Source organism: Aulonocara stuartgranti (assembly GCF_965226115.1).
Source record: "Aulonocara stuartgranti genome assembly, chromosome: 17".
Classification (NCBI taxonomy): Eukaryota; Metazoa; Chordata; class Actinopteri; order Cichliformes; family Cichlidae; genus Aulonocara; species Aulonocara stuartgranti.
The window spans coordinates 39,196,557-39,206,473 of NC_138953.1; the positions used below are offsets into that span (position 1 = coordinate 39,196,557).

General features: G+C 43.3%; 1 protein-coding gene across 1 annotated transcript; it reads right to left on the bottom strand.

Moving 5' to 3' along the window:
* Positions 1-4,399, bottom strand: arpc5b (actin related protein 2/3 complex, subunit 5B). Its single transcript, XM_082509627.1, has 4 exons — positions 4,102-4,399; positions 2,963-3,070; positions 2,490-2,666; positions 1-1,974 (listed from the first exon to the last, which is right to left on the bottom strand). Exons 1-4 carry the CDS (start codon positions 4,219-4,221, stop codon positions 1,912-1,914), a joined length of 468 nt encoding a protein of 155 aa, XP_082365753.1. The 5' UTR covers positions 4,222-4,399; the 3' UTR covers positions 1-1,911.
* Between the last annotated feature and the right edge of the window lie 5,518 nt (positions 4,400-9,917).

Genomic DNA, 9,917 nt, shown 5'->3' on the forward strand with positions numbered 1-9,917 from the left:
TCAGCATTCACACATTTTAATTTATTGTTGTTTTTCTTCCAAAAGCACAAACATAAAAAAGGAACATTGGAATAAGGCAGTTTGTACATCAGTTTGGTGCGCTCCATCATCTTCTCACCCAGAAGAGCATCGCCGACTAGAAATACACGAAGCTCATAAATCTAGTCATTACTGCATTAGAGAAGGTGTCTGATGTCCGGAGGCATCGTCACTGATGACAGTATTCAAACATGACAACCCATGTCTAAATATCAACCGGTGATGAAAAAAAACACAACTGTAGTGACTTGTGTTTTATATTTAAAAAAAAAAAGAACAAATAAATAAAAATCTATGAGTAACTTTAACTCCGTGTTTGAAAACGAGCAGAAAGGAACCGAACGCTGGAGCTATCATCACGTCTGCACTCGGAGCAAAGCTCACGCAACACGCGTTTCTTTCATGCTCATATATACTGCATGGTTTCAAAATAAAATGTAATAAAATCCACCACTTACTCTCTAAACACACGAGCTCCGAACTAAATCCCAGATGTAAGCAACGTTATTCCATGAAAGCGAAAATAAAACATTTGGCAACATGTCATCTACCCAATAAGGTGGATGAAAATTATGTAAAATGTGTTGGAAAAGTCTTATTATTATTAGACCAACTCTCAGGATAAATAGGAAAAAAAACAACAAGAGGGGCGGAGCCCGGCTTTTATCCCATCAGGGAGTCTGATGATGGAAACCAAACAGTTTCCTCACAGACAAAATTCCTGAAACCTTGGAAAAACAAATGTCAGGTATGAAATGCTAAAGTGAATACTGAAAATACATCATCTATTCTTTAAACTATTAATTCCCCGTCAGTTCACAAAAAAGAAGAAGAAAACGCATCATCGTACCGAACGGCGTGTCAGGCCTGCAAACGGTGTTTTTAACTGAGTGAGTGGAGGCGAAAATAACGTCACTCAAAACAATAAAACAAAGCAGATGTTTGATCCTAGATTAATGTTTTTCTGTTAAATAGTGAAAAAGTTTTTTAAACAAAACAAAACCGTGTGAGCGCACGTTCTCTGGGAGACGCTGCGATGAACAGTACCAGCAGAGCCGCATCAATGCCCTGTTCAGTAGCAGAGGGGTCACAAGCAAAGTGGGATTAATAGAGTGGCGATGGAGATGCATCGTGGGTAGTATAACCCTTAACTGGGGCAGCATGAGGGGATAGATGGATGAATCCCCCCGGCCCCTCCTCCAGTGCAAATCCACCACCCTCTGTGCGTGACTGTGCTTTTCAAGCAGCTCTCGCTGCTCAAGTGTTACAGCGAGAGGGGCGGAGCCCGGCTTTTATTCCATCTGGAAGTCTCTGACGATGGAAACCAAACACTCAGTTTCCTCACAGATAAAATCCCTGAAACATTCGGTGGACGATGGAAAAACATGTTTGTTCCTATGAACGTGTGCGCGCAGCGGTGCCACCCGACCTTTCTGACCAGCAGGGAGCGCTCTGGTTTCTACTGGTTTTGACCAACAGCCCTGCTTTATGCAATTCAATCATGAGCAGTTTTACTAACATTTACCTCTGTAAGTTGGGAACCGCTGGGGGCACAGTGCACAGGAATGACCTAGACATAAAGGTTAACAGGTCAGGGAATCAGCACAGACACACGGGTACAAAATGATCTGTAGCGCCCTGTGAGGAGTACGATTTAAGCTATGACCGTGCAGGGACTCCACAGGAAAACCCATTTTTAACTTAATACGAGCCAGACTGTACTTTAAAAAAAAAAAGGAAATAAAGTCTTGGCTTGAAAACATCTCATTGGGTTAAAAATCTGGTTTTCCTGTTAGTCCCTGTGCCATCTGTTACATAAACAGAGCACCGCCCCCTCTCTCTGTCAGGGATGTGGAGTGAGCTGCTCGTCTTCTACACCGTCTTCCTCGCCGTCAGTACCCTGACGATGCTCCCCACTCCTCCAGCTGCCAGAGCCTGAGAACACAGAAAGAGAAAAACTGTTTTTGATGATCATAATAAACCAACTAAAATCGTTTTCTTACACTTAAGTACTGTCGATTTGTTCGATTGTTCTGTGCTGCTTTCACTGCATTGCAAACCTCTGCAGGTTTGTCTTCTGAACACTGAGTTTCAATGTAACGCAACGTGCGATATAAACATTATTGCCACCACGTCCAGGCTGTAGCGCATGTGTGAGAATGACTTGGACGGCTTGGACCATTTATTAACCCCTAATTTACGTGCACATGAACCTGCTGTATCAGACAGAATAATGACCCAATCTGTATGTTTTTAACCCAAGAAGATTAAGAACATGAAGTTTAAAGCACAACGTCTACAACTGTTTGATTTAGAAGCTGAGAAACACAGTTATCTGACCCTTTGGGTGTTTTCAAAGTGGAACGAGTATCATTGCGGGAAAAGTTGAACTTGTCTATTGTTTTGGCTCAAGAAGACGCTGGAGATCCCAGTGAGGTGGGAATATTTACCTTTTCGTGCCACTGCAGCAGGACCGCGCTGCTGTTCTCTGACGGCCTCTCGAAGCCTTTGTAGATGTATTTCATCAGCAGGTCCACGCCGTTTTTGTCGAGAGACTGAACGCCTTTCTCGATGTCACCGCTCTTGAAGGAGCTGAGCACCTTCAGCACCAGACCCTCCGCACGGTCCTGGCCAGGAGAGAGCAGACGGCTGAAGGCCAGAGTCGCTACACATTCCAGTCAGTTCGTATACCTGGCTGTGAAATCATCGACCACTGGACCTTGAGCCGCACACACCCTGAAAGGACCTCAGCTATAAGGTGCTGAAGATCTGCTACTTTCTGCTGTATTGTTTAAGTTTGGAGAGCTTAAGAAGAACCAAATATCACTGCTATACTACAAATCAAGAACCTGAAGTTTCTCAAAGTGATGCATTAAAATGTGCTGGCGCTTGAAGCTTTACTGACGAGGAAAACCGAGCTCACCTTGACGTTCTGGTTCTTTGTGTTGATTGGTGGGTTCTTCAGTACTGCGTGTAAAGCCTCCGTGAGATTTCCTGTGCAGGAAAGGTTAAGGAAGCAGCACAGCAAAGACTCACCCTCCATCACAACGGATGTAAAGAAAATTAGAAACTAGCCTTTGCCTTCGTCTCTCATAAAGAACAACAAGCTGCACAATCAGTGCAGTCCAATTTTAAAAGCACAAAGTCTTTCAGTTAAATCAGCTTTATGAGCAGTTCACTGCCTGAATAATACAAATGCATTCATGCCCCGCAGCTCTGTTAATCATGAAAAATGTATTAAACACCTTCCACAGCTCCATTTCCCCCCAAATAATTCTGTTTGCAGCATTGCTCAGTCTCCTGATTGGTGGTTTTCTACACTAATCAGCCGTAAGTATGCTTCATAAAGACGCTCGACCTTATTGCAGTCCATGGTAGCAAAACTGCTCAGGCACAGGGGAAACAGCACTTGTACGAATAAGTGACTGAAGCCTGAGTGCTTCCACAGTGACGCTGTTCAGGTTCCAGTCATTTACTTGAATGTGGATATTGATCCCTACAGACACAGACGGGGAGATTTCTCGCGTGACTAAATCAAGAGCTACCGTACCAGCAAATCTCTGTTATACAGCGATTGCTCAAGATTGCTTGACTGGGTTTTGCTTTGATGTTTTGAGTTTTCGCTGTTGTAACACGCGCTGGGAGGAGTTGCTCAATGGGGAAGTGGAGCGCCTTCGAGCCCTATATGGCCTACAAAGCTCTTTTGACCCTCTGCGAGATGCCGGGTTCACCACACCCTAAAATGCACTTGCAGCATCAGGGAGAAAGCAGACCTGGGCAGGAGGGTGAACTCAGTAAAAGTGATGCACGCCCGCTTGTTCAATCTTGGAGCGCAATCCCTGGAATGTGACTGTCAGGCAAGTCGGGGCAGTGACTGGCCTGCTAGCTAAACGCCCATCCATGCAGCTAGCATCCCTGAAAGCTAAGTGAAGTGTGCGGATAAATCTGAGCCTTACGGGCACACTGCACAGGCCACCGCGGCACTTTCATTCAGCACGCCGTGTAGGCTAACGGGCGGGCTAGCTAATCTCGTAAAGGATATTGTCTGATGAGCGAGTCCACCTCTGCCTCGTCAGGACCCATCTGATTTTCTCCTCCGTCCTCCTCGTCCACAAACTTGTTCTCGTCGTATTCGTCCACGTCCACTCGCCTGAAGCGGGCGGACACGGTATTCTTCGACATGTCTGCGGCGATTCGGGTGATTTATATTAAACCGAAAAGCAGAAGCGTTCGCGCGCAAATCCTTTTTAAAAAAATTATTTCTGCAGTGCTTTTTTCTGATGTGGGCTGTCACTGGCAGACAGGCGACTTCCGGGCCTCCCCCTTCTTTCCTCCCTCGCCGTTACTTTGACTTCCGCTGACTCAATGCCGCCCCGTGGCTGCAGTTTCTGTTCTCACCGCCAGAGGGAGCTCAAACCAAAGAAATAGTTCCGCGGTCAACAAAACTAAGCAGGCTATGTTAAGATTTTCAACTTTAGTATTTAATTAATTTGCATCACTTTTTGTCACAGTGTACTATGACATTGCAAAATAAAATGAAATTCTGCAGCTATTTATTTTATTTTGAGCAGTGGAATAGTCTTAATTTCTAAGTCAGCAAAAATAATTTTCTGGCACAACTTCACCTGCTTCCAAGGTGCATGGAGAGGATAAAAGAATTCACAAAGCAGGAGCTCCAGCAACACTTGAGGGAAGATGAACAACTTTAATAATAGACCAACGCGTTTCCGCTTGTGGCCTTCATCAGGGTCATAGTAAAACATTTTAAAATTGCTTAAATACAAGACAGGAAACAGAAAATTTTTTCAAATTAACCAGTACCTACCTATTATATGTCAGCTTACCTATCTATGAAGTTTTGACTGGTTAATTTGAAAAAATTTTCTGTTTCCTGTCTTGTATTTAAGCAATTTTAAAATGTTTTACTATGACCCTGATGAAGGCCACAAGCGGAAACGCGTTGGTCTATTATTAAAGTTGTTCATCTTCCCTCAAGTGTTGCTGGAGCTCCTGCTTTGTGAATAATTTCTAAGTCAGTAAGCTGCAAAGTCATCACTATCATCATTAAAATTCTACGTTTGGACTTGTAGGTTATTCCCAGACAGTTTGGACTAAACCAAACTCATTTTGATAGATGAAACACATTTGTCTGACAGCCAAAGATAAATACATCTGATATCAGGTGCTCTCTTTTTTTGAATAAAAGAATTGTAGTTCACAACCCCGGGGACAGTTGTAACCGTCCCTCGTTGCAGCTGTCCCCAGTCTCCCCTATAAACTTCTCCACAGTTTACCAGTGTTTACAGCCCTGATTTTATTTTGTTTATTTTTATTATTCTCTCTCTTTTTTAATCTTATCTCATATCTGAAAAAAATGATGATGAAGAAAGAAAGAAAGAAGTTGAACGTTCAAAAAAAGTAACATGTAAGCAAAACAAAGTGAACAAAAACAGGTGTACCTAAAACGTCGCTTTTTAGGTACACCTGTTCAGTGGTTATCACAAATATCTAATCAGTCAGTCACATGGCAGCAACTCAGTGCATTTGGGCATGAAGACAGCTGGCATGTACCTGAAGTTTGAACTGAGCGTCAGAATGGTCATTTAAGTGACTCTGAATGTAGCACGGTTGTTGGTGCCAGACAGGCTGTATTTAAAAAACCCAAAACTGCTGACCTACTGGGATTTTTCTGCACAACCATCTGTAAGATTCCCATGTTACTAATCCCCGCACTCGTCTCTGTTTGCATCACAGAAACAGTTAGAAATAAACCCAAACTGAAGTATCTAGTTTTCAAACTGCATGACGCCTTGGGGGTGGGGGAGTGTGGCTTTGTTGCCTTTTGAAAACCACATGAGCTCATATTAAATTTTGGCTTATCGTCCCGTGATGTTTCCAGGGATAATGGGCAGGCATTTTCACTGCAAACCAAAAGAACGTAGTTCATAACACGCAGATCTTTTCTGGGAAAGCAAGTAACTAGGGCACACCTATGTTTCATCAATGCCTTTTTTCCCTTTAGAAGTGGGATCTTTTTATTTCCTTATCTGGCCTGTCTAGATTGCCCCAAGAGTAAAAAAAAAAAAAAAAGATAAAGTATATCACTGCCTTTTTCCTTACATGCCAACCTACACAGTGGGAGTATTAGAAAACAGCGATGACTGCACCAAAAAAAGGAAAAGGTCAAACAATTGCAAAACATTGAACCCTGCCTCTGAGAGGCTCCTCACTCACACATTCGTCCATGAAAAACATACAGAGACGTTTTCTTTTCCTTCTCTTTCCCTGTGATTTTCCCACTCCCTCTTATTGCTGCACACATACACACAATCTGGCGTGCATTGGTCACAAGTGGCCTCATTGCAGGCTTTCTGCAGTGCCCCAACCTGTCCGTGCTATGTTGCTATGTGAATGACTCAGCACACAGAGGGTAAATGGCCTGTACTTGTATAGCGCTTTACTAGTCCCTAAGGACCCCAAAGCGCTTTACACTACATTCAGCCATCCACACATTCACACACTGGTGATGGCAGCTACATTGTAGCCACAGCCGCCCTGGGGCGCACTGACAGAGGCGAGGGTGAGGATACAGCCTCACAGAGGGCATTTCTGTTCATCTGCCAATTAACAAACCTGTGAAAAAGTTCCACATGGAGTCCCTTTTGTGCTGTGCTGGCTCTAAGGAAGAGGTGAAACTTGAAACGTTCTCTGAAAAGATGCCGATACAGAGCTTTTAGACTCTGGGCAAATCTGTTGGGAATCTGGCCAGGTGCTTCCGTGCCAGAGGAAAGGACTAACAGAATAGCAAACTATCCTAAGCACTTAATTAGTACTCTCACACAAGGAGAATATTGCTTTTGGATGATGATTTAATTGGGGAATGTAATAATTTAGCGGGGGCTTTGTTGGAGCAGGTCTCCAAGTTTTAGAGGCTCTGTGTGGTTTTCTTTATCATGCAGGTCAAAGGGAATCGTTTTGTCACGTTTTGTAACATCACTACTTTGACATTTATTGGTTAACATCATTCGATATTTGGTACGGGTCCTCAAATCACATTTTCAAATCAAAACAGTCCTCTCTGACTGAAAAACTGAGATTTAAAGGAAATCGCTGCATCGGTGTGTATTCCCCTCTTCCTGGAACCAAATATTCCCATTGCATTAGGTAATTCTTTCACATAGACAATTTCTTTAGTAAAAGGAAGTCGTGAGCAATCAAGGAAGTCTGGGACTGGCCACTGGTCTATTTACCTCCACCGAAAATGATTAATCTCACATACTGTTAGGTAACTATTAACAAAGCAGAGATGTAGAGATGTCATTGCATTTTATAAACTACAGTACTTACCAATGATTCAAAAATGGTTCTTACAGATAAATTATTACAAAAAACTGATTTAAAAAGAGGGACATTGTTTTCTGTGATGTAAGAGACTACGTAAGCATCTGCAGTTTTTAAAATTCACGAGCCTTTTTTGTACCTTTTTTTTTAATTTCAGATGTGTAATCTCCAAGCCCAAATCAAGACAATCCTATCTGATTTGGGCTTGTAGAAATAACACAGATTGTATTATCTGTTCTCAGAAGTTAGAACGCTGGCTCCAGTTTTTCAAAGGGTGTGTGAGCACTAACTGATCTTTATCCATCCATTTGTTTTCTGTCACTTATGTGAGTTCGGGTTGTTGGGCAGCAGTCTGAGCAGAGGAGACCAGACTTCCCTCACCCCGGAAACCTCTTGCAGCTTCTCTGAAGGAGAAACCAAGTTGTTCCCAAGCCAGCTGAGACATGTAACCTCTCAGGATGCATCCCAATCAGCATTTGACATCAGTAACTGCTCATGCCAATTGCAGCGGTTCTACTAGGAATCCGTCTCTAATGACCAAGCTCTCCCAATCTCTAATGGACAGCCCAGTCACCCTTTTGCAGGAAACTCACTAATCAGAGCTCTTGACCACAGGTGAAGATAGGAATGCAGATTGACGATAAATCAACAGCTTCACTTTTACACTCAGCCAAACCATTGCAGTCGTCGCTTCTGGATAAGCTCTTCCATCGAGGCCTGCTGATTACACTGACCACGTTTCGCGCTGTTGCCGAGATGGTCACGAAGGGACACTGGGAAAATCTGATGCAAACAGTGCATTTGGAAGACCTCGAGCTTGTTGAGGTCATGTTTGAGGATGACCCGGGTCAAAGATCCATAGAGAAGAATGGGCAATACTAGTGTGTGGGACAGGTGGATTTTGATGATGAGGGTGACGTTTGTCTTCTTCCAGATGCACCAATGGAGGTAGGCGAATGCTGACACCGATTGACAGCTGTTGAATCCACTTTCTTTTCCTGCACCAGAGAGCCAAGGTATTTGAATTGTTAGATTTACATGCCTTCAAGATACACGGTGGCTGGCGATCCACCAGTAGTAAGGACTTCTGTCTTCTCAGCACTGAACTTGAGGCCATATGGTTGAGCATATTGGACAACGTTGCATAGGATGTCTGTAGCCTTGTAATGCGTGAACATCAAGTCAGTTGAAGATTGGTCATCGGCGAACTCGATTCCACGGCGGCGGCCGTTGAAGGTCCTGCGCATAATTGCATCGATCATGAGGTTGAAGAACCGACTGGATGGGCGAACCCACACACACTAACAAATATCCTTTAGAGGACAAAGAGCAGGTCCACTGTTCCACGACCAGGACAAAATCCACAATGTTGGTCCTACATCCAAAGTCTGGCTAGTGGATGGACAATGAACTGGCATGGTGCAATCGCCCAATAGTTGAAGCACACCCTCCAGTTACTTCTTTATATGGAAAATAATACAAATGCATTCCTTTTGGTTTGTTTAACATGTCACAGTTAAAATGCTCTATACTGCTGAAAACGGTCTGTTTCGTTAGGATTTGGGGTTTCTTGTGATGCCAGTCAATACAAGCTGATTTTTCAGGTATTTACATACCCGAAGGCAAAATTTTGTAAATTCCTTGAAATCAATATGGTGGTATAATAGCTACACATTTTCATTACACTCTTTGTATATGACCACTTTCAGAGGAGCGCAGCCCGTTCTCATTCCCGAGGCGTAATATAATGACGATCTGGCGTTCCCGAGGAACACAAAAGGTGACCGTCCCCATTCTTATGCTACGCGCCGGGTTATGGATGAAATCCAGTAGGATGATGCTCCCGCGGTAACACAGATTCCAGCCATGTATTCCAGCCCTAACCCTCACCTTATCCCTAACCTGAACCAGCACTTTAATGACGTTACATAGTGTTTTCCAAGCGATTTAAGTAAAATGAATGTACATGTATAGATTCATTTCAAACGGTTGTCATGTTTCCTCATTTTTTCAATCTCGTAATCTAGTGACGTGTTGGGTGCCCGGAAGCGTAATATATCGATGCTTTGGGGGTGAGAACACGTTGTATCCGAAGCCGAAGTTAATGACGCTGTGTGGGATCATGTTGACAGAGGAAAAAAGACAGCCAACATCCAAAGAAGAGCTCTGAACATCCTTCAAATATTCCTGAAGACTACTCAAAGAAATGACAAGTCATCTACCTCAGAGAATTCCGTCTGTGTTGAAGAATAAGGCGGTCATATCAAATACTGTATTTCAATTTAATAAACTGCTGAACCCATTTTCAATTTGCCTGACAACAAATAAAGAAATGAGAGGTGACTCAAGACTTTTACACACTCCGACATCCACACACATTAATACTCTGACGCAGTTCTTTTTAAATACAAGCCAAACTAAAGCAGGTCATGGTTGAACCCGAACCTTGAACTTTGACCTCAGCTGCTGTGTTTTTTCAGGAGGGGGCTCACGGATGAGGAAAGAGTCTCAACTATTTAAACAGAAAAGATTACACA

What these genes read in the sequence shown, in the direction of transcription:
- arpc5b (XM_082509627.1), bottom strand. Translation starts at nt 4,221, where the DNA reads ATGTCGAAGAATACCGTGTCCGCCCGCTTCAGGCGAGTGGACGTGGAC. An exon ending in CAAAGAACCAGAACGTCAAG is followed by an intron (nt 2,667 to 2,962) that starts GTGAGCTCGGTT and finishes TCTCCTGGCCAG; the next exon opens with GACCGTGCGGAGGGTCTGGT. An exon ending in TGCTGCAGTGGCACGAAAAG is followed by an intron (nt 1,975 to 2,489) that starts GTAAATATTCCC and finishes CTGTGTTCTCAG; the next exon opens with GCTCTGGCAGCTGGAGGAGT.